Raw genomic sequence first — 27,785 nt, 5'->3', positions numbered from 1 at the left:
AACCCTCTAACCCTAACCCTCTAACCCTAACCCTCTAACCCTAACTATCTAATCCTAACCCTCTAACCTTAACCCCTCTAACCCTAAGCCTATAACCCTAACCCTCTAACCCTAACCCTAAAACCCGAACACCCTAACCCTCTAGCCCTAACCCACTAACCCTAAACCCTCTAACCCTAACCCTCTAACCCTCTAACCCTAACCCTCTAACACTCTAACCCTAACCCTCTAACCCTAACCCTAAACCCTAACCCTTCTAACCCTAACACCCTAATTCCTAAAACCTTACCCTAAACCCTAACCCTAAACCCCTCAACCCTAACCATAACCCTCACCCTAACCCTCCAACCCTAACCATCTAACGCTATAACCCCCTTACCCTAACCCCTCTAACCCCTAACCCTCTAACCCTAACCCTCTAACCCTAACCCTCTAACCTAACCCTCTAACCATAACCCTCTAACCATAACCCTCTAACCATAACCCTCTAACCATAACCCTATAACCCTAACCCTATAACCCTAACCCTCTAACCCTAACACCCGAACACCCTAACCCCCTTACCCCCTAACCCTCTAACCCTAACCCTCTAACCCTCTAACCCCCTAACCCTAACCCTCTAACCCTAAACCCTAACCCTTCTAACCCTAAGACCCTAATCCTAAAACCCTAACCCCTAACCTCAAACCCTAACCCCTAAACCCTAACCCCTAAGTGCTTGCTCTACCCCTAACCCTAACCCTCTAACCCTAACCCTCTAACCATAACCCTCTAACCAATAACCCTCTAACCATAACCCTCTAACCATAACCCTCTAACCATAACCTCTAACCCAAACCTTAACCCTAACCCCCTAACCCTATCCCCTAACCCTAACCCTCTAACGCTTATCCTCTAACCCTAACCCTTAACCCTTGCTCTAACCCTAAACCCTAACCCCTAAACCCTAAACCTAAACCCTTAACCCTAACCTCTAACCCTAACCCGCTAAACCCCAACCCTCTAACCCCCTAACCCCTAACCCTAACTAACCCTCTAACTCCTAACCTCTAACCCTTAACCCTAAACCTAACCCCTAACCATAAGCCTAAGTTCTAACTCTAACCCCTAACCCTATAACCCTAACCCCCAAACCTAACCCCTAACTCCCAACCATAAACCTATAACCCTAACCCTATAACCCAAACCCCTAAACCCTAACCCTTACCCAAACCCTAACCCTCTTTTGTATTGACAAATTGTCATCTTTACACCTCGTAAAAAATTAATATTCAACGAGCACGGACTCGTCTAAACTACACACAGGCTGCCAATAATCACCACGCAGGCCACAATCAAAACACGTGTTGACGCAGTCACGAAAGCTTCAAATCAAGATTTACGCACGATATTAAACTTCATCCCTCTTCCTCCTCGCCTCAATACAATGACAAACAATCTGAGAATTTTGCGTTTAAAATATCTTAAATGTTATACTTAAAAAGCGACGTTCTCCGAGTCTAGCTATTACTAACTCTAAACACAAGACAGGCCTTGTAACTTTGTGTTTGACAAAAAAATTCCACCGAATGAGCTGTTAGCTCACCTTGAGGAGCTGGTAAGCCACATGAACCAGCTGGTAGTCCACCTTGAGGAGCTGGTAAGCCACATGGACCAGCTGGTAGTCCACCTTGACGAGCTGCTAAGCCACATGGACCAGCTGGTAGTCCACCTTGAGGAGCTGGTAAGCCACATGCACCAGCTGGTGATCGGTACTTGAAGACGAATTCAACGAGGGAACAAGAACCACGGCGTCCTCCACGCGGTGCCCAGCCGAGCCACCGTAACAGCCTCGTGGCCCGCGTGCCCAGCGAGACGGCGCGGGGCGTCCCCCCCCCCTACACTGTCTACGACGCTCCCCGCCCTCAATCTCCCCCCACGTGACCACGCCTCGCTCCGCACGCGCCTTCCCATAAATCATCATTTAGCTACCTGTCACGCCTCTCATTAACCACCTGGCCTCTCCTGCTCGGTGCTTACAATACTACTGTAGTGGAGTAAACAATACGCATAGTAATTGGCCACATACAGTACATACAGACAGACAAGGAGAACGGGTCACATGAGGTCGAACAGGTGGTCGAGTCACGGGTGGCGTAAACAACCCGAAGTAATTAAGGGAGTCGTGGCACGAGGGCTGTGATTGGTCGAGAGGCTGTTAGTGTTAAGTGGTGGCGTCTCGATGTCTGACGGAGGGGACAGGTGCGAGCTGGCGGAAAACGGCCAGCGAGCCACGTGGCAATTAATTAAGGCTAATGCGAAAGGGGATAAAACGCGAGGTGATTTGAACGGAGAGAGAGTTGTTGCTGGGCAGTTGTTGGCGAGAGGTGGAGAGACGCGAAGAGGACAGCTGGCAATGTTAGGGAAGAATAGATAGAGAGCCAAACCCAAAGACAGTAAATAGCGATAGGGAGAGTTAGCGTTAGCGGAGATAGATAGAGTCACTGTGTGTGAATAGATAAATGGAGTCACTGTGTGTGACTAGAGAGAAGAAGAACCACTGTGTGTGGAAGGGAAGTCACTGCGTGTGAGGAGATAGCGGCGATACTGTGTGTGAGGAGTTAGAAGAAGAACCACTGTGTGTGGAAGAGACGCTGTGTGAAGAGATAGAGGATGAACCACTGTGTGTGGAAGGGGATGCACGGACGATGCTGAAGCAACTCAGTGTCCGAGTTGGCGGAGCGCGAAGAGAATTACTGTGTGTACGGAATAAAAGTGACGGCGGAAAAAGAGACGGTTGTCGTCCGAGTGAATTCACGGCACTACACTACTACTGTGTGCCGCTTACCTTGTAGAGTGTGCAGGCGACTAAATAAACTCCTTTAAAAAGTGTTTTTTTTTAAACAACGGTTTTATTAACAACTTCGTTTAACTCACGGTCGAGAAGTGCGTCAATGATGCGGCGCCTGCTCCCACATCAACGCCGACTCGCGTGTTGTCTCTTATTCTATTATGTTGTCTACGTTACTTCACCGAAAGAACCAAAGTTTTAATTCAATGATTACTTCTGGAAGTCGTTCACGCGGCGCGTGCGTGCCTGAGGCACCTCGCGCCTGCTTCTTGGGCGACGCGATTCGAGAGTTTAGGGACCGCGGCGTTTTTGACCTACACAAATATGTATAAATAATAAGGCGTCCATACAAAAATTTTAATTGCTTTAAAGTAGCGAATTAATTAATGCCGATTTTGATACAGGCATGCATTGTCACGGGATCTGAGTACAGACGTAGGCGTCGCCCATGTTCTGACGCAATTGTTTTTTTCAGGATCGGTGGCAATGCCCGTACGGCTCACAATGTGTCCGAGGTACCGCACCGATTCACGCAATAGAAAACACTTTTGGGGTTTAAAGTTGAGGTTAGCAACACGCATCTTGACAAACACAGCCCGCAACCTATCCAAGTGTCCCTCGAATGTACGACTGAAAACAATCACATCGTTGAGATAGATGAAACATGAGTCCCACTGGAGCCCAGCGAGGACCAGCTCCATGAGTCTCTGGAACATCGCTGGGGCCGAGTGCAAACCCATGGGCAACCGATTAAATTCAAAAAGACCTTGTGGCGTACGGAATGCGGTCTTAGGTTTGGACGCCTCGTTCAAGGGCAGTTGCCAAAATCCGGACAAAAGATCCAAGGTGGAAAAGTACCACGCCCCCGCCAAGGCATCTAGAGACTCGTCCATCCGAGGAAGTGGATATGCATCTGCCAGCGAAATTTTGTTAAGTTTACGAAAGTCAACGCAAAACCGCAAACTGCCATCATATCTTTTTTACAAGTACAATCAGGGCCTCCCAGGGGCTGGTGGATGGAGAAATGATGTCCGCGGCCAGCATGTCGTTGACGGTCAACCAGAAATGTTCCTGCTCAGCCGGGCTTAACGGAAACGGATTCTGCCGAATGGAAGAGGAATCACCCGTATCAATGTGTTGGTTCAGCAGGGTAGTGCGTCCGATATCAAATGTGTTTACTGAAAACATCGGAAAATTCACGGAGCAACGCGCATAATTGGGATTGCTGGGAATCGGAAAGTTCACCAGGTGCAGAACAAAGGGTAATCCATCCAACCGTCATCGAGGTCAGAATGCGTGTTGGACCGAGGCGCATCATCCACATGGCCCACAACAAAGTCACCGTGGAGCGCTAGTGACGCGTGAGCAATCACGGCTCCCTGGGGCACGACCCTCGTTCGCAACCCCTTATTCAACACCTGGATGAAAGGTTGGCTCGTACTAGGCACAAGTGTCTGTGCGCCCACCAGCTCCAATCCCCATACCGCGGTATTGGATGGAGCCAGCAAAATTCCATACGCCCACCCCCCCCCCCCCCCCCCCCCGGTTCGAGTGGCTTACGCAGCCGAAGCAGTACAAGCATTTGTGTGCCCGGCGGAATCCGAACCGTCTGTGACGCCATTGCCTGAACTGTCGCACAGGCCGTGCGTAACCGGGTGAGCGAAGGTAGGAACGACATACGGCGGCCCGATGGAAGCTCAATACAGCCCTTGTCGATCATGATTTTAATGGGCATTTTACGGAGGAAATCATTGCCCAACAAACATGGAACGGCAAGGGTATTAGAAACCAAAATGGGACCCGTCAATTTAATATCGCCAATACAAATTTGGGCATTAATTTGACCAATTATTCCCAGAGAACCCCCGTTCGCAGCAAAACAAGAAACAGCAACAGGGGTCAGTGATCGACACGTCTGGGGCAGCACATTGTAGATGAGGTCAGAAATAATGGATGCCGATGCCCCCGTATCAACCAGTAACCGAAATTCAATCCCTGCAATGGCGCCGATGATAACGGAAGAACCCGTGGTCGCAGCGACAACCCTATGGGCCAATTCCGACCATTGACCCGGATGGAGTGGCCGTTCAGGGTGTACGACATTCCAGTCCCAAACTGCCAACGTAACACGGACGAACGACGTAACCGAGTGAGGGGTATGAGATGCGGGCAGGGGCCGAATGCGCGGTGCATCGCGACTCGCGATGTGGCCCCTGTGAAGCTGCAGATGGGCGGGTAGACGATGGCGGGTGGCCCGGAGCGCATCGTCGAGGAGCCGGACAGCCAGATGTCCTTGTTGTCTGCAGTTGTAGCACGTGACGCGGCCCCCGGTCCACGGGGAAGCGTGTCTCCCCCGTCGTGACTCGCCCTGGCGAGGCCGGTCACCCGCCCTCAAGCTCGAGGTGTAATGTGATGCGAAGGCCTGGTTGTCCAGGGCCTCTCCCACCGGAATGTCCCTGTGTGCAGTGCATGCCGCCACTGGCTTGTCGTGTTGGAGGAGCAGTTCCGTGTGCAGATATCTTGCAGCGCGCAGAGAGGAGAGACCGTCTTCGTCCGTAACGTGAACGGCAATGTGCAGCTCACGAGCCAGCGTCAGAAGCTTCTCCAGTACTATGGCGTCGATGCCCTCATCGTCCATGCGAGGGTAGGCAGCCTTGGCCAGCGCCAGCAGCGCACTTCAGAAGGCGAGGGGAATCTCATCAGAGTGCCACCTCCTCCGTCCACCCAGCCGTCTCACTGTTGGAGATGAAGCGCCGTGAAAAAGCCGCCCAGTTACCACCCTTTGGCTTGAAAACCTGCAGCGCCGGCAAGTGTTGTTGGAGCGCCGGCTCCCAACTCGTTGACTCTTCTCCTGCAGCGGCTGCGGCGTTCGTGGGAGCGTCGGACGTCGGCATGTCCTCCAAAAACGGTGGTCGCGTAGCTGATTATGCGGCCGTGTCCAATTGGCGGGTGCTCCGGGTGGAAGTGACATGTTGTTCTGGGAGCCCGTGACTTCCGGTGGAAGCGACGTCACCTCCGGCCGCGCCAGCCCTGCTTTCGGCGGTAGTGACGGAACGCCGCGCGGAAGGAACATCGCCCCCGGCTGTTTGTTCAAAATTTTGCGCGGGAACTCCTGCGGCGATGGCGGGAACGCCACTCGCCCGCTGGCCCGGCCACGCAGCTTTTCCTCCTGGACCCGCCCGCGTTATTTCGTGAAGGATGGCAGTGGCGGCATGCAGGAGGTCGGCGAGGCGGGAATGTGCCAACTGGAGCCTCCCTTCCGCTGGTGGTGAGTCCATTGGTGGCCTGGGGAGGTCGTAGGTCTCCCGTGGAAGGACCATCCTCCGGCGGTGACATGGCTCCCTCTGGAGCTGTTTCTTCATCGGCCTCTTTATCCGAAGCCCTGGTGAGTGCCATCTGTCTGGTCTCCATGGCGGCGAAGTATTCGGCCACTTCTGTCACCAGTTGTAGTAGTCGTGTATGGAGATGGAGTCGTAGTAGGAAGCAACACGTTTTATTTATATCTTTAACAACACTCACTAGGACTTAACATGAAGGGGTAATGGCCCCTTCCACCCACAACCTGTGGAGGTACAGCCTCCGGGCTATCTATCCTAGCCACTGACCTACTCCTATAGCCCTCCGGCTGGCTGGAGCTAAGGAGGCTGACCCACCGCTGACACCGGTGGGTCTCTGACCACTGGCCCGTCCAGACCCGGCCCTCAGAAGGACGTCGGGCTGAGGGAACCTCAGGGTCCTAGCCTCTCGACCTCTGGCACCGCACTGAGCCCCGGCCCTTAGAAGGACGTCGGGGCTTGGGGTCCAGGGTCTCGTCTCCAGGTGGCTCCTCGGTTCAATTTGTAGCCGACATATTTTGCAATCAGGAAATGTTAAAACTGACTCTGTGGACCTTTAGATTGTTCAGTAGTCAATCCCCAAAAATCGTTTATCTGTCAATGAAAGTCGATGAAAGAGAATGTCATTTTGAGCACAGGGCCGCCCTTTTTGGAAAACCATTCAACTCAGTGGCTCAAATGCAACTGTTTTTGACTCGGGGGGGCTTCATTGAGACAAGGGGTTAACATTAGTGCAGTATATACAGATCTTCCAGACCATGTTTAAGTATGTTTTTCGTACAATTCTGGGACGCAGAAATTGCTTTATTGACAAGCAAAATAAGAGCTTTTTAGCAATGTTTTGCAACAATTAGATTTTTTTCCAATGGAAAATTGCATTTATGTGTATTTTTTAAATAAGAAACTCATTCCCCAATTGCCTTTAGTCATACTATGTTATATATATATATACAAGCATGATGATGGCTGCTTGTTTTGCAGTCGAAACGTGGTGAGAATTTTATTGTTTTATATATATTTTATTGTTTCCCTTCAACGTGACTTTACCGAAAGAACCAAGAATATGAATCACTGCAGTCACGAAAGCTTTAAATCAAAATTTAATATTATTCATAATAAAGGTTTTTGGGTTAGATCGCGTTCATCTTCTAGGTTCTTTCGGTAAAGTCACGTAGAAGGAAAATAATAAAAATAAAACAATAAAATACATTCTGGAGGGCTGTTTTTCGGACAGTTATGTTGCTTCACCTGAGGACGGCTACTTGTGTTGTGGCCGAAACGTCGTGAGAATTGTATTTTTATTATTTTATTATTTCCCTTCTACGTGACTTTACCGAAATAACCAAGAAGATGAATCCATGCAGTCACGAAAGCTTTAAATCGAAATTAGATCGCGTTATTTATAAATGTGTCGTAACCCTCCACCACCCAACACGGGCAATCAGCAAAAAAAGTGTCACGTTGACAAAAGACATAGTTCACTACTTTAGCCCACCGGTGTGTTGAAGAGTGAATCCACAACATTTACAGTTTGAGTACGACGTTTCGCTGGTAATTACATCCAGCATCATTGGGCAATTCGCCAGAATGGTAAAGCCCTCACTTGCTCCCGGTCTTAAATAGAGCAGCAGGGTGACGTCATCATTGAACTCATTCAGGTGCAGTGATTTGAGGCGGAGGGAGGGGGTATTGTAATTATATAATCGATTGGTAATCAGTCAATGGTTATGATTAGTATTGAGTTGTAGATTAGTAATTAGTTGTAATGTGTGTTGTGATTATATGCTACGTTAGTAATCAGCTAATTAGTATGTGTTTCCCCTATAAGGAATGTAATATGTATTATTTAATAATACGCTTCCAAGCTGCACTAAGTCTGTAGCTGACAGAGTGATTAAGGTTATTTCTATTTCTCTCAATTTCAATGGATTATCTAATTAGTCTTTGCCAGTAATAATTCGATTTACACAGCACTTCAACGTTATCAAAATAAATTGAGTGTCCTTATTGGCAAGCATGTTCCGCCACTGCCGACAGCTGTGTTTGAGAATTTAATATTTCTTTGGTGTTCTTTTAGTCGTATGCTGATGTTACGTCCCGTCTGTCCAATATAGCATCTGCCACATAAACAATTAATCCGATATACACCTTCTGTTGATAATTTAGGTAATTCGTCTTTAGTGCAAGATACTAGTTTTTTTTATTTTGTGTACTGTACCAAATCTTACTGTAATGTTTTGCTTTTGCAAAACACGGGCTAATTTGTCAGTTACCCCTGAGATAAAACAATTAAAATTCCATATATCTCAGGAGTAACTGACATATTAGGGTGCGGAGCGCAGCACAGCGCGCTCACCACGACACTGCCGCTACCCTTGTCAACAAACTTGCACTCTGACTACCCCTCTGACGTCACCGCTCAGCGTGACCTCATCAGCGTCAAATGCCAGGGGGAGGTGGGCCTCGCTAGTGACGTCATGTCACCCACTACCGACCACCGCGCTCTTGAGCGTGACGTCACATCCGATCGGCCTTACAGTGCCAATCCTTATTTGGGCAAAGCTACGCTCGGTGACTGGTGGCTCATTAACATAATTTATTCGTGAAATCCGTCGCGAGTTTATTTCGACGGGTTCAGCACCCACGCCCCATCCCTCCACGTATGGGCCGATCTCATTAGCATAATTTATCTAATTAAAGAAACGCTCAAATTTTGATTTAAAGCTTTCGTGACTGCAGTAATTCATATTCTTAGTTTTTTCGGTAAAGTCACGTTGAAGGGAAACAACAAAATAATAAAATATATATAAAACAATAAAAAATTCTCACGACGTTTCGACCATAACTCAAACGGTCGTCTTCAGGTGTGTTGGTTTGCATAAATGTATTTTTAAACGGCACATTTATTTATTTGTAAAAAAACGTTAGCGCCACGCGCAACGATTTGGCAGTTTATTTAGGACTAGTCCATCTATATAGATGGCAGTTTATTTAGGACTAGTCCATCTATATAGATGGACTAGTCCTAAATATATATAGATGGACTAGTCTATATAGATGGACTAGTCCTAAATAAACTACCAAATCGTTATAGATGGACTAGTCCTAAATAAACTGCCAAATCGTTATAGATGGACTAGTCCTAAATAAACTGCCAAATCGTTGCGTGTGGCGCTAACGTTTTTTATAAATAAATGCGCCGTTTAAAAATAAATTTATGCAAACCAACACACCTGAAGACGACCGTTTGAGTTATGGTCGAAACGTCGTGAGAATTTTTTATTGTTTATATATATTTTATTATTTTGTTGTTTCCCTTCAACGTGACTTTACCGAAAAAACTAAGGATATAAAGAAACGCTCGTTGTGGGAGGGGAGTGTTATCGGACCCCGCAAGTGACGTCATGTCACCTGCTGTCGCGTGACGTCGCGAGGTAACAGGAAGTTTCCGCTCCGCCCGTGCACTGAAATCCGAGGTGGAGGATTCTCATCGCGGTTGTGGTGGTGGTTGTGGTGATTGTGGTTGTTGTTGTGTCGGTGGTGGTTTACCAAGGTAGAGCCTCGCTCTTTCTCTCTCTCGTAGGGATGTCAATTGAGTAGCAGCGAGCATGGAAGTGATGTTCAAATTGGAACTTTACAACGCGGGGCCTTGCCACCTGCCCTCGCCTGATCGCGTTTGCTTCAATTATCTTTTAATATTCGTAGTTTTTTTTTACCAGGCCAAGCCTGCATAAGCAGCTATACCGCTTTTGTTTTCAGAAGCAACCTGCCCACAACACCAGGTGAGGCTTGTCAACAGCGTGGCGGTGTTCATTCTCTACATGTAGAGGGGAAACCGGGGGATCGGGAAGGAAATCCACGCGACCACGGGGAGAGAGAGAGACACGCAGCCTCGGCTGTGTTTATTGATCCTCAATGCATTGGTGGAGTGAGGAAGCCTTAATACTGAGCAGGTGAAGGTGGCCAGGCGTGGGTCTGGACACACCACCACCTGTGAACCATGCCAGTGCGTGACAGTGGCGGAGCCAGTGGGGGTGGGGTGGGGTGGCACCTGTCCCCCCAACGATACGATCGAAATCCCTAATTTCCATTGGATCATTGGGTCTACCCGGCTTCGCACGGGACTTGGATTGTTGTCTTGGATTAATTTCATATTCCCTCATTTCACTGAAAAACCCTGAAAAAATTATGCTTGAAAGAAATAAAAAAGCCGAAACAAATCAATTTAACTAAATCGGATGTTTTCACTGAAGGAAATTCAACCTTGACCCACTTCTACGTGAGGTCGATTTTGGCCACTCGGGAAGGGAATGACGTGGCGAGCTGAAAATAGTCGCGTTCACTTAGAAATTCCAGACGGCATAAGCTGTAAAAAATTTCATGACGCCAGAGCTCAGCGTTGGAGAGGTTTTGCTGCTTCACACAAACAGATGTAATGTTCTGCTTCATATTTATATAGCAGTTATACCCGTTCTTCGCACGGAGGATATGTATTGAACTCCGAGAAGCCAATGGCTTCATCGGCCAGGAGTGAAGTGCCACCTAAAATATCCCGGCACGCTGTTAACAGCTCTAAGTATTGCAGAGCGCTTAACTCAGGTGTGTTGCGGGTTGACGCCAGACACTTAATGGTCATTTCCCCCCCCCCCCCCCCAAATGCAAAAGTATATTTTTTATACTTTTTACATTGTGTACAGTATGGAACATACCCACATGACAAATTTCAAGTGTGTGGCACGTTGGGAAGTGTGCTAAACATTTCGAACAGACACGTATCCACACATTTCCCTTTAATATATAGATAAATCAGCATTTTGCGACCCCCCACTGCCACCGTGTGGCATATTATTACGTGCCAGGGACTCTAGGAGAGGACAACAGTCCGAGTCCATAATTGGCAATAAGTAACGGCAAAGCAGTTACAAGCGACTCAGAATTGTGCGCAGTTGCGTATACAGTTCACGACTTCCCTGAAGGCAAATACCTTCAGTGAGCGCGATGCCAATCACATGCGTCGAATTCAAAGCAAGGGACAAGTCCTTACTTACTAACAACTCCTTACTAACAACTCCTTACTAACAACTCCTATCATTTTTCATTGCTGGACGGGTTGCCCCCCCCCTACCTGAAAATCCTGGCTCCGCCTCTGAGTGTGTGACAGTGTCAAGTTTGTATTTGCAGTAAAGTCTATTAACGCTATTGAGTATGGAGGTTATATAAAAACAGTAGTTTATTTTTGTTTTCCTCTGGAACTCTTCGTAAGAATGGAGTCAGGAAGTTATCGCAGCACACGTGCAGCTAAAGTCGGAACTGTTCATCCCAGCATTCAAGGAAATCTTAGCCTGGCTTCACATCTCTAAGTTGCAATTGAACATTAATTTATGCATTTCTGCATAACACAAATATAATTATTTTCACCACCCTTTGCTATGTCAGCTGAATTTAGCTTTCATAAATATTCCTTTTGAAGCCAGACAGCCGAAATTGTGTGCTAGGAGTTTTGGGTTAACATTCATTTTGAAGATACTAGCGCTTCCAGGCATATTTGTGACAATTTGCCCTTTCATTGTGTGCAATCACAGTCCGTGTGATGAATTTGGGACACTTTTTCACTATATCATGAATATATGAATAAGTATAGACATGTAAGTCATGTGTGACTGTATATGCATTCCTCTGTGCATCGATAATGACGTGTAGATGGTGTGGATTTTTTTTTCTGTCTGCAGCTGTCGCTTCCTCTGTCGCTTCCTCTGCAGAATTGGTCTGATGGAGCAAAGGCACTCGGCGCAGCTCGGTGCAAAAAGGCAGCAATGCGACCAGCGTGCATACAGCATGGATCATACTGGAAATTTGACACGGCACCAGAGAACTCACACAGGAGAAAAAACATTCAAGTGCAGTGTGTGTGAGAAGGCGTTTTCAGATTCATATCATCTTGTAACACACCAAAGAACACACAGGAGAGAAACCCTTCAGGTGCACTGTGTGTGGGAAGGCATTTTCACAGTCATCAACTCTTGTAACACACCAGAGAACACACACAGGAGAGAAACCCTTCAAGTGCACTCCGTGTGGGAAGGCGTTTTCAGTTTCATATAATCTTCAAAGACACCAGAGAACACACACGGGAGAGAAACCCTTCAAGTGCACTCCGTGCGGGAAAGCGTTTGCACTTTCACCAATTCTTCAAAGACACCAGAGAACACACAAGCATCAGAATATCCACAAGGAGTGGAGTCTGAAATCAGCTTGTGAAAGTCAAAGTGCCGCAATGAGCCCATCCCTCATGAAACAAGAACCGGAAGAAAATCCCAGCTTGGACACTTTTAAAGGTATCAAGGTGAAATGTGAAGAGGTGAAGGTGAAATGTGAAGCTGAAGATTCAACTCCAAAATCGGACCTTCACATCGATGGAGACAACGTGAAGCAGGAGGAGAATTCTCACCGTGAGGCAGAGCTCGGCAACTCCCAGCAGTTTGTGGAAGTGGAGGTGTGGGTGGACTTCCTCCGAGACAACACAAAGTCAAATGGAGACCCGGTAGATTTGTAAGCTTGGGACGATGTCGCGCCAATAGATGCACTTTTGTCACAGGCCTTGAATGACAAGAATGTGAAGTTGAACACTCAATTCCTAGGTTCAACCTGCAGGGTAAGAGCGGCCAGTCTTTGTGGACCTGTGGGCTGAGTAGATCTCTAACCAGAATCGAGGTCCAATAAACTCCCAAGCATTCACTATGTTATCAATTGCATTTATATGGTGCTTGCTAAATCGCCTCAGCAATTCAGAGTTTTGTATCGTATCTAGTCTCAAACACTCGAAGAGCATCCCCAAGTAGCAGCTGCCCCTGTGTGGCACAAGGTGGTGGCCCTGCACTGGCCTGCATGTGGACAAGAGCCTGTCGGTAGGGGCCGATGGTTGATATGGCATCTCAGTTGTGGAATTTGTAGGTAATGTTTAGAATTTGCTCAATTTTGACCGAGACGCCAGCATGCAATGGCCTACTTATTTAGAATGGTGCAATAGTATGTTGTACATACACTGTCAAGCAGACGGTGTATTTTTTTTAAAATAGCTTATACTAGGTGCCTCTGTGGATATGTAGGCTTTGACTTTAACATAGCCATTTCTGTGACCAGTCACAAGCTAATCACTCAGCTATTTCAATGCTAAATTATCCTGTTTGATTTGTACTAGGTGCCTCTGGATGTGTAGGCTTTGACTTTAACAATTAAATGCTAATTTTTATGCTAATTCCTTTGTCAAGGCGCTCTGTTTCTTCTCACACAGCTTAAAGGTCGCGGTCTGAGCTTGGCTGTGTTCGCTCCAGCGCTGTCCTCCAGACAGTCTCGTCCCTTCACCTGATGAAGGCCACTTGTGTTGTGGCCGAAACGTCGTGAGAATTTAATTATTATTTTATTAATTTATTATTTTATTCTCATTCTACGTGACTTTACCGAAAGAACCAAAGAAGAAAAATAGCTTCTTAATGCGATATAACCTGATGCAGTATATTGCAGTGCAGTAATTCAATTTTGTTATGCCTGTCAATAATTTAGAATTAATACTTGTCTGATTGTGTGCGTACATGTAACATTGTCTATAAGGGTCAAACATTGAATAAGTAATGTTAGGACAAAGTGTGTGTTTTGGAAGTAACCTGTACAGATAACTTGGGTGAGACCCGTTGCGCTTGTGATACAGGTGAAAGGGTATTTTTGTGTTTTCAGCAAGCGTGTGCCTCTGGAGCAACTCAGTCTTTGAAATGGGGAGCACACTCGGATCATTCATCAGTTACAAGGCATACCACTCAATAGTTACACGTATAGGAGGTACATTCTCTACAACACGAATTATAATTTTGTATTACGTGTTGACGTAAATTTTGTCGAACTAGGACTAGAAATGCTCCTTGCTGATTAACATCTGGATGTTCATAACCATGGTTAAAGCAAGCCCGGCTGCTCTTGAGACGCTGTACACCCATAAGTTTCAACAGGTGGCTTGCACTGAATCAATGATGCACTCCCAGAAGGCTGTGCTAGTTATAGTTTGTGTAAAACATTCCTTTGTTTTCTTGAGAGATCGATAAATGAAAGATGTCGTGTCTGCTGATCTGCTTCATAGCAGGGTGGTAATTTTAAGAGCACATTTTAAATGCATTTTGGTACAAATTTGTATTCGGTTACAAGGCAGAGCACATCTAGTAGATACATTCTCCACAACAACACTCATTAGAATTTTGCATGACGTCTTGTATGTTGGCTAACTAGGACAAGAAATGGTCCTTGCTGATTAACGTCTGGATGTTCACAACCATGGGCTGAAGCAAGCCGGACCGCCTGCGGCACCCCTCACAACCATTTACGGCCTTCGGCCAGGAAAGTCACAAAAAAAATTGCACACGAACGACGTATCCACGCAACTACCCGATGCTCTGTTTTGAAGTTTTAAAATGAAACAACTTTGAATTGTATTATTTTTTTAATTACATCTGGAAGACTTAATTGAAAACGACATTTCGTGTTAATTTTCTCTCGTCGTTAAGTAGGTGGCCTTGCCGGAGATTCGATTCGATGCGGACTTTCACCTGGTTGGGATTGCGGGATCGAGATAAGGCGACATAGCTGGCCGTGCGAGAAGACTGCCGTCCGCAGATCGACTCCAACGTGATCGAACGTCTGTCCCTGTGCCTCCATCGTTCATGCGGGGGGCATGTAGGTTTGCAGCACTCCCTGCATGAAAACGACGGAATATGCAGCGTTGGTCACAGATGGATGAAGTTGTGCACTGTTTTCAAAGTACCTTCGTCTTACAGAAATCTATTTCGCATGAACCCACCGCATTAAAACAATGCTCAGCTGAGTGGGGCGATCCACGGTGGGGGGGGGGGGGCGCACCTTATCTATGTCACGTGCCATAGCTCACGTGACTGTTTCTTCTGCCGCGACAATGTCTGGATTATTTCGCCTGAGGACGACCGCTTGTGTTGCGATCGAAACGTGATTTTATGTTTTCTACCTACGTGACTTTACCAGAAGAACCAAAGAAGATTAAATGCGTCTTGTCTGCTGATCTGTTTCATATCTGTGTACATCGACATCACACATTGCTTACACGTACACACCGAATGGCTCACAGGGCTGTACCAAAATTAAAAGAAATGAATAGAAACTTGAACGACTTCCGGAGATGGGCAAAGATCGAGGAATCTTTCAATGGAGCGAGTTAAGTTTGTTCGATTCAACATCTCTCTGTCCGTCTGTGTCTCTGTTTGCCTCTGTGCGTCTCTCTCTCTGCCTGTGTCTCTCTGTCGTCTCTATCTGTCTCTGTGTTCCTCTTGTCTGTCCGCCTGTCTTGTCTGTCTGTGTCTATCAGCATCTATCCAACCGTAGACAACGACTGTCAGCAACAGGCGCCCGTTCAACTCCCACGGCTACACGCCACTCAAACTTGCACCCAACACAAAGACAAAGATCCCCCGTATAGCCTGGACAGAATGTCGGGGAAAGTGCTGTTAGTGAGCACAACACAGACAAAGTTCCCCTGTATAGCCTTAACAGACTTTAGGGGCAAGTGCTGTTAGTGAGCACCTAAGACAAAGATCCCCTGTATAGCCTTAGACTAGGGGCAAGTGCTGTTAGCGAGCACCTATAAAGGGTGGGACGGCACCACGCCCGGCCGCCTTTGTCTCCCTAGTGCCGATGTTTACACACCGCACCGGGTACTCGTTTGAGGCTGAGTCGACGTAGGGGAGGCCGGTTCAGAAAATCGTCACTGGTTAAGGCCACGAGCGGGAATTGAACTCTGGTGGTCGGGTGCGTAACGCAGCGCGCTCACCACGACACTGCCGCTCTACTTCCGTAAAGAAACTTGAACTTTGACCCTGCTCTGACGTCCCGCTCAGCATGACCTCAGCGTCACGCCGGTGGGAGGTGTGCCTCGCTAGTGACGTCACGTCACCCACTCCCGACAACCAAGCATTTGAGCGTGACATAACTTCCGCTCCGCCGCTGCCGATATCTGTTCTAGTGCCAATCTTTAGGGCAAGACGACGCTCGGTGATTGGCGGCTCATTAACATAATGTGTTCGTGACATTATGTTAATGAGCCCCATCCCTGCACATTTGGGCCGGGCTCATTAGCATAATTTATTTACGTTACAGATCCGCTCGTTGGAGGTAAGTGTATCGTATTCCGGAAGTGATGTCATGTCACCTGCTGCTTCCGACTAACGTCGCGAGGTAATAGGAAGCTGCTGCTCCGCGCATGCACTGAAATCCGAGGTGAGAAATTCTCATCGCGGTTGTCGTGGTGGTTATGGTGATTGTGGTTGTTGCTTACCGAGGTAGAGCCTTGCTCTCTTGTAGGGACGTCAATTGAATAGCAGCGATCATTGAAGCGATGTCCTGGTTGGAATAACACGGGGGGCCCTAGCCGCACGGGGGGCCCTAGCCGCACGGGGGGCCCTAGCCGCACGGGGGGCCCTAGCCGCACGGGGGGCCCTAGCCGCACGGGGGGCCCTAGCCGCACGGGGGGCCCTAGCCGCACGGGGGGCCCTAGCCGCACGGGGGGCCCTAGCCGCACGGGGGGCCCTAGCCGCACGGGGGGCCCTAGCCGCACGGGGGGCCCTAGCCGCACGGGGGGCCCTAGCCGCACGGGGGGCCCTAGCCGCACGGGGGGCCCTAGCCGCACGGGGGGCCCTAGCCGCACGGGGGGCCCTAGCCGCACGGGGGGCCCTAGCCGCACGGGGGGCCCTAGCCGCACGGGGGGCCCTAGCCGCACGGGGGGCCCTAGCCGCACGGGGGGCCCTAGCCGCACGGGGGGCCCTAGCCGCACGGGGGGCCCTAGCCGCACGGGGGGCCCTAGCCGCACGGGGGGCCCTAGCCGCACGGGGGGCCCTAGCCGCACGGGGGGCCCTAGCCGCACGGGGGGCCCTAGCCGCACGGGGGGCCCTAGCCGCACGGGGGGCCCTAGCCGCACGGGGGGCCCTAGCCGCACGGGGGGCCCTAGCCGCACGGGGGGCCCTAGCCGCACGGGGGGCCCTAGCCGCACGGGGGGCCCTAGCCGCACGGGGGGCCCTAGCCGCACGGGGGGCCCTAGCCGCACGGGGGGCCCTAGCCGCACGGGGGGCCCTAGCCGCACGGGGGGCCCTAGCCGCACGGGGGGCCCTAGCCGCACGGGGGGCCCTAGCCGCACGGGGGGCCCTAGCCGCACGGGGGGCCCTAGCCGCACGGGGGGCCCTAGCCGCACGGGGGGCCCTAGCCGCACGGGGGGCCCTAGCCGCACGGGGGGCCCTAGCCGCACGGGGGGCCCTAGCCGCACGGGGGGCCCTAGCCGCACGGGGGGCCCTAGCCGCACGGGGGGCCCTAGCCGCACGGGGGGCCCTAGCCGCACGGGGGGCCCTAGCCGCACGGGGGGCCCTAGCCGCACGGGGGGCCCTAGCCGCACGGGGGGCCCTAGCCGCACGGGGGGCCCTAGCCGCACGGGGGGCCCTAGCCGCACGGGGGGCCCTAGCCGCACGGGGGGCCCTAGCCGCACGGGGGGCCCTAGCCGCACGGGGGGCCCTAGCCGCACGGGGGGCCCTAGCCGCACGGGGGGCCCTAGCCGCACGGGGGGCCCTAGCCGCACGGGGGGCCCTAGCCGCACGGGGGGCCCTAGCCGCACGGGGGGCCCTAGCCGCACGGGGGGCCCTAGCCGCACGGGGGGCCCTAGCCGCACGGGGGGCCCTAGCCGCACGGGGGGCCCTAGCCGCACGGGGGGCCCTAGCCGCACGGGGGGCCCTAGCCGCACGGGGGGCCCTAGCCGCACGGGGGGCCCTAGCCGCACGGGGGGCCCTAGCCGCACGGGGGGCCCTAGCCGCACGGGGGGCCCTAGCCGCACGGGGGGCCCTAGCCGCACGGGGGGCCCTAGCCGCACGGGGGGCCCTAGCCGCACGGGGGGCCCTAGCCGCACGGGGGGCCCTAGCCGCACGGGGGGCCCTAGCCGCACGGGGGGCCCTAGCCGCACGGGGGGCCCTAGCCGCACGGGGGGCCCTAGCCGCACGGGGGGCCCTAGCCGCACGGGGGGCCCTAGCCGCACGGGGGGCCCTAGCCGCACGGGGGGCCCTAGCCGCACGGGGGGCCCTAGCCGCACGGGGGGCCCTAGCCGCACGGGGGGCCCTAGCCGCACGGGGGGCCCTAGCCGCACGGGGGGCCCTAGCCGCACGGGGGGCCCTAGCCGCACGGGGGGCCCTAGCCGCACGGGGGGCCCTAGCCGCACGGGGGGCCCTAGCCGCACGGGGGGCCCTAGCCGCACGGGGGGCCCTAGCCGCACGGGGGGCCCTAGCCGCACGGGGGGCCCTAGCCGCACGGGGGGCCCTAGCCGCACGGGGGGCCCTAGCCGCACGGGGGGCCCTAGCCGCACGGGGGGCCCTAGCCGCACGGGGGGCCCTAGCCGCACGGGGGGCCCTAGCCGCACGGGGGGCCCTAGCCGCACGGGGGGCCCTAGCCGCACGGGGGGCCCTAGCCGCACGGGGGGCCCTAGCCGCACGGGGGGCCCTAGCCGCACGGGGGGCCCTAGCCGCACGGGGGGCCCTAGCCGCACGGGGGGCCCTAGCCGCACGGGGGGCCCTAGCCGCACGGGGGGCCCTAGCCGCACGGGGGGCCCTAGCCGCACGGGGGGCCCTAGCCGCACGGGGGGCCCTAGCCGCACGGGGGGCCCTAGCCGCACGGGGGGCCCTAGCCGCACGGGGGGCCCTAGCCGCACGGGGGGCCCTAGCCGCACGGGGGGCCCTAGCCGCACGGGGGGCCCTAGCCGCACGGGGGGCCCTAGCCGCACGGGGGGCCCTAGCCGCACGGGGGGCCCTAGCCGCACGGGGGGCCCTAGCCGCACGGGGGGCCCTAGCCGCACGGGGGGCCCTAGCCGCACGGGGGGCCCTAGCCGCACGGGGGGCCCTAGCCGCACGGGGGGCCCTAGCCGCACGGGGGGCCCTAGCCGCACGGGGGGCCCTAGCCGCACGGGGGGCCCTAGCCGCACGGGGGGCCCTAGCCGCACGGGGGGCCCTAGCCGCACGGGGGGCCCTAGCCGCACGGGGGGCCCTAGCCGCACGGGGGGCCCTAGCCGCACGGGGGCCCTAGCCGCACGGCTTTTGCTTAAGTTTATTTTTTCTTGACCTGGCTCACTACTTTGAAACTTTGTTTAAATATTCACGCAGTTTTTATTTTATTTTACCAGGCCAAGCCCACCTGAGCTACCTGCTCACAACAACAACGACCGGTCCACAACAACAAGGTGGGGCTTGTCAACAGCATGGCGGTGTTCACTCTAGACGCGTGGCGGTGTTCACTCTGGACGCATGGTGGTGTTCACTCTGGACGCGTGGCAGTGTTCACTCTGGACGCGTGGCGGTGTTCACTCTGGACGCGTGGCGGTGTTCACTCTGGACGCGTGGTGGTGTTCACTCTCTACATGTGGAGGGGAAACCGGGGGATCCGGAGGGACATCCAAGCAACCACGGGGAGAGAGAGAGACACGCAGCCTCAGCTGTGTTGATTGATCCTCAATGAATTGCTTAGTAGAGTCAAGAAGCATTAATACTGAGCAGGTGAAGGTGGCCATGCGTGGGTCTGGACACATCACCACCTGTGAACCATGCCAGTGCGTTACAGTGGCGGAACAAGTAGGGGTGGGGTGGCACGTGCCCCCCCAACGATCCGATTGAAATTCCTCATTTACATCGGATCATTGGGGTTTATTAGTAACTTGCTTCACTACCCGGCTTCGCCCGGAACTTGGATTCTTGTCTTGGATTAATTTCATATTCCCTTATTTCACTTAAAAACCCTGAAAAAATTTGATGCAAGAATTCTAGATTTAAAGCTTTCGTGACTGCAAGGATCCATACTCTTTGGTTCTATTCGGTAAAGTGTTGTGGCTGAAACGTCGTGATTTTTGTTTTATTTTTTACCGACGTGACTTTACCGAATAGAACCAAAGAGTATTGATGCAAGAAATTAAAAAGCAGAAACAAATTAAATTACCTAAATCGGATGTTTTCACTCAAGAAAATTCAACCTTAACCCACTTTTTCCTTAGGTCGATTTTGACCACTCAGGAAGGGAATGACGTAGCGAGCTGAAAATAGTGGCGTTCGCTTAGAAATTCCAGATAGCATAAGCTGTGAAAATTTCATGACGCCAGATATCAGCCTTGGAGAGTGTTTGCTGCTTCACGCAAACAAATAGATGCCATTTCTGCTTCATATTTAAGATAGCAGTTGTACCCGTATTTCGCACGGATATGTATTGAAAAACCGAGAAGCCAATGGCTACATTGGCCAGGACCGAAATGCCACCAAAAATCTCCTGGCACGCTGTGAACAGCTCTTGAAGTACGGCGCACGAAGAGCCATATGGTAGGGGTAATGTTTGCAGAGCGCTGAACTCAGGTGTGTTGCGAGTTGACATCACACACTTCATGGTCATTTCCCCCCCCCCCCCCAAATACGCGGAGTGTTGGGGGGGGGGAAGCATGACGTCAGCAGGCACACTTTCGTAACGCTGCCGCATGCAGGTGATATCACAGATGTAACTTCACCGCTCACTTGCGTGCAAAATATATCCATTATAGCACCCACCCCCCCAAAATACAAAAGTCTATTTTTATACTTTTTGCATTGTGTAGTCTGGAAGCTACCCACATGCCAAATTTCAAGTTTGTTGCATGTTGGGAAGTACGCTAAACATTTCGAACAGACACATTCACAAATTTCCCTTTATATATATAGACTAGCTTTACTACCCGGCTTCGCCCTGGACTTGGATCCACCACACCCGGCCGCTTTTGTCTCCCCAGTGGCGATGTTCACACACCACACCAGTTACTCGTTTGAGGCTGCGTTGACCTAGGGAAGGCCCAGGACCGGTTCAAATAATCATCATCGGTGGTGGCCGTGAGCGGGAATTAAACTCGTGTCGCCGGGTTCGTAGTGCAGCATGCGAATCGCTATGCAGTCGCTGCCCCCCCCCCCCCACACGCAGGATAAAGACAAAGATCCCCCGTGTAGCCTGTGAGACTGTAGGGGGCAAGTGCTGTTAGCGAGCACCTATGAAAGCCGGCACGGCACACGGGGGGGTGGTGGCCAGCACCACGCCCGGCCGCCTTTGTCCCCCCAGTGGCGATGTTCACACACCACACCAGTAACTCGTTGGAGGCTGAGTCGACCTAGAGGAGGCCCAGGACTGGTTAAAATAATCGTCACCGGTGGTGGCCGTGAGCGGGAATCGAACTCGGGTCGCCACCCCACACACACGTGCGTGCGTCCATAGGTACCCATAGGTACGCATACACGCGCTTGCTGCAGACACACACAACTTTCAGGGTGCGTACGGCAGTAAACGACTAAAATAATAAAGCAATGCTGCGCAAAGAACGCCTTAGACCTGCAACACATTTGTATGGCACTTTACGCGCAGGGGGTTGGGGGGGGTTGATGCGTGACATCAGCAGGCACACTGCGTTACTCTTACGCACGCGGGTGACATGACAGATGTGACGTCATAGCTCACTTGCCGTCCAAAATATATGCATTGCGCCCCCCGCCCCCCCCAAAAAAAACACACAACAGTCTATTTTTTTCATTTTTGCATTGTGTAGTCTTGAAACTACGCACATGCCAAATTTCAAGTTTGTTGCATGTCGGGAAGTATGCTAAACGTATTATTATGTGCCAGGGGCTCTATGAGATGATGGGACAACAGTCCGAGTCCCTAATTAGCAATAAGTAACGGCAATGCAGTTACAAGCGACTCACAGAATTGTGCGTAGTTGCGTATACCGATCACACGCGTCGAATACAAAGCAAGAGACAAGCCCTTACTAACAACTCCTTGCTAACAACTCCTTACTAACAACTCCTATCAGTTTTCATTGCTGGAGGGGTTGCCCTCCTGACCTGAAAATCCTGGCTCCATCTCTGAGTGTGTGACATTGTCAAGTTTGTATTTGCAGTAAAGTCTATTAACTCTATTGCGCATAGAGGTTATATCAAAACAGTAGTTTTTGGTTTTCCTCTGGAACTCTTTGTAAGAATGGGGTCAGGAAGTTTTCACAGCACATGTGCAGCTGAAGTCGGAACTGTTCATCCCAGCATTCAAGGACATCTGTGCCTGGCTTCACACCTCTAAGTTGCGATTGAACATTAATTTATACATTTGTGCATAACACAAATAGTATTATTTTCAACACCCTTTGCTATGTCAGCTGAATTTAGCTTTCATAAATATTCCTTTTGAAGCCAGACAGCCGAAATTGTGTGCTCAGAGTTTTGGGTTAACATTCATTTTGAAGATACTAGGGCTTCCAGGCACGTTTGTGACCATTTCCCTTCTCATTGTGTGCCATAACAGCCCGTGTGATGAATTTGGGACACTTTTTCACTATATCATGAATATATGAATAAGTATAGACGTGTAAGTCACGTGTGACTGTCTATATATGCATTCCTCTGTGCATCGATACTGACGTGTAGATGGTGTGGATATCCTTTTTTTCTGTCCGCAGCTGTCGCTTCCTCTGCAGAATTGGTCTGATGGAGCAAAGGCACTCGGCGCGGCTCGGTGCAAAAAGGCAACAATGGGACCAGCGTGCAAACAGCACGGATCATCCTGGAAATTTGACACGGCACCAGAGAACACACACAGGAGATAAACCCTTCAAGTGCACTGTATGTGACAAGGCATTTTCACAGTCATCTGCTCTTAAAAAACACCAGAGAACACACACAGGAGAGAAACCTTTCAAGTGCAGTGTGTGTGGGAAGGCATTTTCAGATTCATATAATCTTGTAACACACCAGAGAACTCACACAGGAGAGAAACCCTTCAGGTGCACTCTGTGCGGGAAGGCATTTGCATATTCATATAATCTTCTAATACACCAGAGAACACACACGGGAGAGAAACCCTTCAAGTGCAGTGTGTGTGGGAAGGCGTTTGCACATCCCTCTGCTCTTGTAGCACACCAGAGAACACACACGGGAGAGAAACCCTTCAAGTGCAGTGTGTGTGGGAAGGCGTATGCACAGTCATCTGCTCTTGTAGCACACCAGAGAACACACACGGGAGAGAAACCCTTCAAGTGCAGTGTGTGTGGGAAGGCGTTTGCACAGTCATCTCCTCTTGTAGCACACCAGAGAACACACACGGGAGAGAAACCCTTCAAGTGCAGTGTGTGTGGGAAGGGGTATGCACAGTCGTCTGCTCTTGTAGCACACCAGAGAACACACACGGGAGAGAAACCCTTCAAGTGCACTCCGTGCGGGAAGGCTTTTACACTTTCATCAAATCTTCAAGTACACCAGAGAACACACAAGCATCAGAAGATCCACAAGGAGTGGAGTCTGAAATCAGCTTGTGAAAGTCAAAGTCCCGCAATGAGCCCATCCCTCATGAAACAAGAGCCGGAAGAAAATCCCAGCTTGGACACTTTTAAAGGTATCAAGGTGGAATTTGAAGAGGTGAAGGTGAAATGTGAAGAAGTGATGGTGAAGAAAGAAGAAGTGAAGGTAAAATGTGAAGATGAAGATTCAACTCCAAAATCGGACCTTCACATTGATGGAGGCAACGTGAAGCAGGAGGAGAATTCTGACTGCGAGGCAGAGCGAGGCAACTCCCAGCAGTTTGTGGAAGTGGAGGTGTGGGTGGACTTCCTCCGAGACAATACAAAGTCAAATGGAGACCCAGTAGATGTGTAAACTTGAGACGATGTCGCTCCAATAGATGCACCTTTGTCACAGGCCTTGAATAACAAGAATGTGAAGTTGAACACTCAATTCCTTCGTTCAACCTGCAGGGTGTTGTATATATAGGCCTTTTTCCATTTTTGATATTAAGAATGATTTTGCCAAAAATATATTTAATCGTGGTGTTGCTTGGAGGCCAGAGGGGGTAAGGTGAACAACCCCCCTCCCTCACAGCAGCCGCCATTCTTACACACAACAGGCCGCCGGAGATAAGCCATAAAAGGTAATACAACCCAAAACAAAGAGGAAAATGGGGGGGGGATTACTAATGAGACTCGGGGGGAAATCTACATGACTTCAAAGGCCCCCTTTTTAAGAGCACAGACAACCAGGCACCACGAGCACAGGCGAATTCTAAAATAATTTTCCCTTTCATTGCTCTTAATACAACGGTTAAAGTTCAGAATTTAGCGACAAAAGTCGACATCATAGACTATCAACACACTCACTACGAAAAACAACACCAGACTATAATCTCCATAGTGGTTTATCACTTCTCATGTCATATTAACACTAATGTTATTCACCTTAAATTATATTACCTCTTGCCATCTATGTGACCTTACAAAAACCAAGGAATATGAATTCCAGCAGTCAAACAAAACTGAAACTTAGTTATACCTCTAAAACTCAGGACATCAAAAAATAAAATCATAACTCAAGCATGACAGCACGGATCCCCGGATACAGACGGGGGGACGAAAGTTAATAAAACCCTAGGAAATACGTGGTGATGATAATGTTAAATCACTAACTTGGAAAAACATAAACCAAATAATGATTATAAGAGTTAAGCCAGGGGTCACCCAGGGGAGATGGAGCGAGATGGGTGGATCACGTAACTGAGAGAAAAGGATTCCATAGAGGAAGCCTACCGGCCGCCTTGTCTCGTAGCCACATGGGGTAGTAATAAAACCACAAAGGGAGAGACCACGACTCCCACCAAGATAGACAAAGGCAACATCCGACTGCAAAGGAAGGAGCCAGGCCTTGAGGAGACATCTCATCACCCCAATAAAATAGAACAAACACATATACATCAGACGAAATATGAAAAAACTCGGCAACAAGAATAAGCTGACACAGGAATCTACACATTACGATAAAAAGAAACCAGACTACAATGTACATAGTGGGTTATTATCATACATAATATTGATACTAACGTTATTCACCTTAAATTATATTAGATCTTGCCGTTTACGTGACTTTACAAAAACCAAAGAAATGAATTCCAGCAGTCAAGAAGCTTAACCGAAACTTAGTTATACCTCAAACTCAGGACATCAAAAAAATACTCTAGTTTACAGCATGGATCCCCGGATACAGACGGGGGTGGGACGAAATTAATAAACCCTAAGAAATACGTGGTGATGATAATGTTAAATCACAAATATTGGGAAACAAACCAAATAATTATGCAGTATTACACCGAGGGTTATCCAGAAGAGATGAGGCGAAATAGGTCAAACTTAGACAACCAAGATAAACTGTATCCCATAGGAAAAGAGCCTCCCAACCGTCTTTGTCTTCCAGCAGCACGGGATTGCAAAGAATTAACGCCCAGAGCGAGGGAAATGACTCTCACAGAGAGCTTTTATTGCAGGAGGGGCATCTGTGTTCCACGGATGAAAAGATGGCTTGAGGGCGACAGTAATCAAGCCAAGGAGAGACACAGATGGCTTAATAAATCAGAACACACACACACGCACACCCCCCCCCAACACAGAGCAAGATCAAAGGAAGTTCCGGTCCTTTGTGAGCAGGCGAGCAGAGGAAGAAATTTGGGCATAAAAAGAGACACGGGCCATACATTGCATCACAGCTACCGGCGGCAGAAGACGACCATCAGCTACCGAAGATGACCAACCCCCGAAGATAACAGCATCCACCAAGGGCGATCAGTCACCATAGAGTTCTACAACGTCAAGCCATCAACGTCGAGAAAGGGCGGAAAGCGCCAAGCATCGACCAAGCCAGCATCGCAGAGAACCAGCTGCAAGCGCAATCAACACCGCCAGAGAGACGGAGCCGGAGAGAGTGCGCAGCAGCGCCACCAAACAAGGGTGTCAGCTGCCAGCAGACAAGCATTGTGCCGACTCGGCTCATCCAGCAGGGGAAAGAGCCTGACCAGCCGCCCATGAGAAAAAGGAGAGAGCGTGCAGCAGCACCACCAGTGCCACCAAGCAAGGGTGTCACCTGCCAGCGGACAAGCTGCGGGCGCTATCTGACGACGGGATCATCGCGCACTGACGGCGAGCATCGTGCCGACTCTTCCACCCAGCTGTGGACAGAACTGTGGATGCCCGTGTGAAAGAGGGAGTGACAAACTGTCCGTATGATACACACACCCTCACCGCTCCGCAGGGATTAAACACATTTTTCATACAAGGGATGCCCAACCTCGGTGTCTGCTTTATGCAAAGAATTGAACAATGGCAAAGAAGACATACAACACGCATATCGGGACAAATAAAATTGTTCCTAAAAGTTATCTTTGTGTTTCAAGAAGGGTTGCCATTCCAAGGTGGTGTGTTAAATATCAGCTGATCGTGAAAAGCATTGCTGCCCGTCAAGTTACATGAATACGATTGTTTGGAAGTATTTTACTCATTCGTTTTCGTTAATTGCATAATCTTGCCAATGAATTAATTGATAACTGATGTTGCCTTCGGGACATGTTTATTTCCTTCGTATGAATATCGATGCATGAATTTTTAAGGACTTTTTGCTCTTATTGCAGTGTGTGCTCACGTACTCTGAGGAATAATCGATTGTTCTGTTACCCAGTTAACAAACGTGATCATTGAGGGTTAAATGTATGGATCAATGAGGGGAACATTTCCAGGAGTACTCTGACAATTCCAAGCATAAGAGTTCGCATATTAGAGTGTTAAGGTTTTGTTTAGAAATTAAAATTGCTTAATACAAGAAGTGTCTGCGTGGTGCCTTCCTAAGTTCATGCACAATAATCTTAATTATAAGAACTGTATCCTGCGGTGCGATTTGAATTGGAGACCTGACATAAACACACTAAGACATATTCAGTAAATGTTAAGCGAAAATAATTGTATTATACCGATCGATAATACGAACCTAGACAACGAAGCCGAGCTTAATCTGGCATACTTACAGCACACCTGCATAACTTCATACGATTAATTGTATGATCCCGATTGATAATACTACCCTCGTCAGTGAGGCAGGGCCTAATTATCATAACGGCTTGCATTAGCATAATCGCATGCAATTGCATAAATGAATACGGTTATCACTCGAATTATGTATGCAGATAATTACATAAATTAACATAATTTCGGATAATTACATGTTTCGTTAAATTTCATTTAATTTGTATTATTTTCATTAAATTTTCAATACCCAACATATACAACAAGGGTAAGAGCAGCCAGTCTTTGTTGACCTGTGGGTTGGGTAGATCTCTAACCAGGAGCGAGAGCCTATAAGCTCCCAAGCATTCACTATGTTGTCATAATTGCATTTATATGGTGCTTGCTTAATCGCCTCTACAACTCGGAGTTTTGTATCGTTTCTCGTCTCAAAAACTGGAAGAGCACCCCCAAGTAGCAGCTGCCCCTGTGTGGCACAATGTGGTGACCCTGCACCAGCCTGCATGTGGACAAGAGCCTGTCAGTAGGGGGCGATGGTTGATGTGGCATCTCAGTTGTGGAGTTTGTATGTAATATTTAGAATTTGCTACATTTTCACCGAGACGCCAGCATGCAATGGCCTACTCATTTTGAATGGCGCAATAGTATGTTGTACATACACTGTCAAGCAGACGGTATTTTTTTAAAATAGCTTCTTAATGTGATG

General features: G+C 50.3%; 2 protein-coding genes and 2 long non-coding RNA genes across 7 annotated transcripts in view; 2 read left to right on the top strand and 2 right to left on the bottom strand.

Moving 5' to 3' along the window:
• LOC116937240 (uncharacterized) overlaps positions 1-5,724 on the bottom strand; it is a 78,974-nt gene extending 73,250 nt beyond the window's left edge. The window contains exons 1-4 of the mRNA XM_076054936.1: positions 5,555-5,724; positions 5,216-5,505; positions 5,030-5,130; positions 1,586-1,678 (exon numbers count right to left, since the gene is read on the bottom strand). Coding sequence (XP_075911051.1) covers positions 1,586-1,678; positions 5,030-5,130; positions 5,216-5,505; positions 5,555-5,724 — 654 coding nt within the window. The remainder of the gene's footprint in view (positions 1-1,585; positions 1,679-5,029; positions 5,131-5,215; positions 5,506-5,554) is intronic.
• Positions 5,725-9,249: 3,525 nt separating this feature from the next.
• LOC142906643 (uncharacterized) lies at positions 9,250-13,420 on the top strand. 2 transcript variants are annotated; one of them, XR_012930410.1, is made up of 2 exons: positions 9,250-9,641; positions 11,895-13,420. It is a non-coding gene; the product is annotated as an uncharacterized LOC142906643 (long non-coding RNA). The 2 variants fall into 2 exon arrangements; XR_012930411.1 differs by lacking the exon at positions 9,250-9,641 and adding an exon at positions 9,648-9,947.
• Positions 11,901-16,090, bottom strand: LOC142906644 (uncharacterized). The gene is made up of 2 exons (XR_012930412.1): positions 16,007-16,090; positions 11,901-14,901 (listed from the first exon to the last, which is right to left on the bottom strand). It is a non-coding gene; the product is annotated as an uncharacterized LOC142906644 (long non-coding RNA).
• Positions 16,090-26,882, top strand: LOC116956937 (uncharacterized). Of its 3 annotated transcripts, none has more exons than XM_076054879.1 (3): positions 16,090-16,347; positions 19,382-19,438; positions 22,709-26,882. In XM_076054879.1, exon 3 carries the CDS (start codon positions 22,737-22,739, stop codon positions 23,898-23,900), a length of 1,164 nt encoding a protein of 387 aa, XP_075910994.1. In that variant the 5' UTR covers positions 16,090-16,347; positions 19,382-19,438; positions 22,709-22,736; the 3' UTR covers positions 23,901-26,882. The 3 variants fall into 3 exon arrangements, with proteins under 3 accessions (XP_075910994.1, XP_075910993.1, XP_075910992.1); XM_076054878.1 differs by having other exon boundaries at positions 16,339-16,452; XM_076054877.1 differs by having other exon boundaries at positions 16,340-16,410.
• The last annotated feature ends 903 nt before the right edge of the window (positions 26,883-27,785 follow it).

Source organism: Petromyzon marinus, chromosome 68 (genome assembly GCF_048934315.1).
Source record: "Petromyzon marinus isolate PM22_M1 ecotype Great Lakes invasive population chromosome 68, UKy_Petmar_22M1.pri1.0, whole genome shotgun sequence".
Taxonomy (NCBI): Eukaryota; Metazoa; Chordata; class Hyperoartia; order Petromyzontiformes; family Petromyzontidae; genus Petromyzon; species Petromyzon marinus.
The sequence above is the reverse complement of the archived record's forward strand: the minus strand, read 5'-3'. Positions and strand labels throughout refer to the sequence as shown.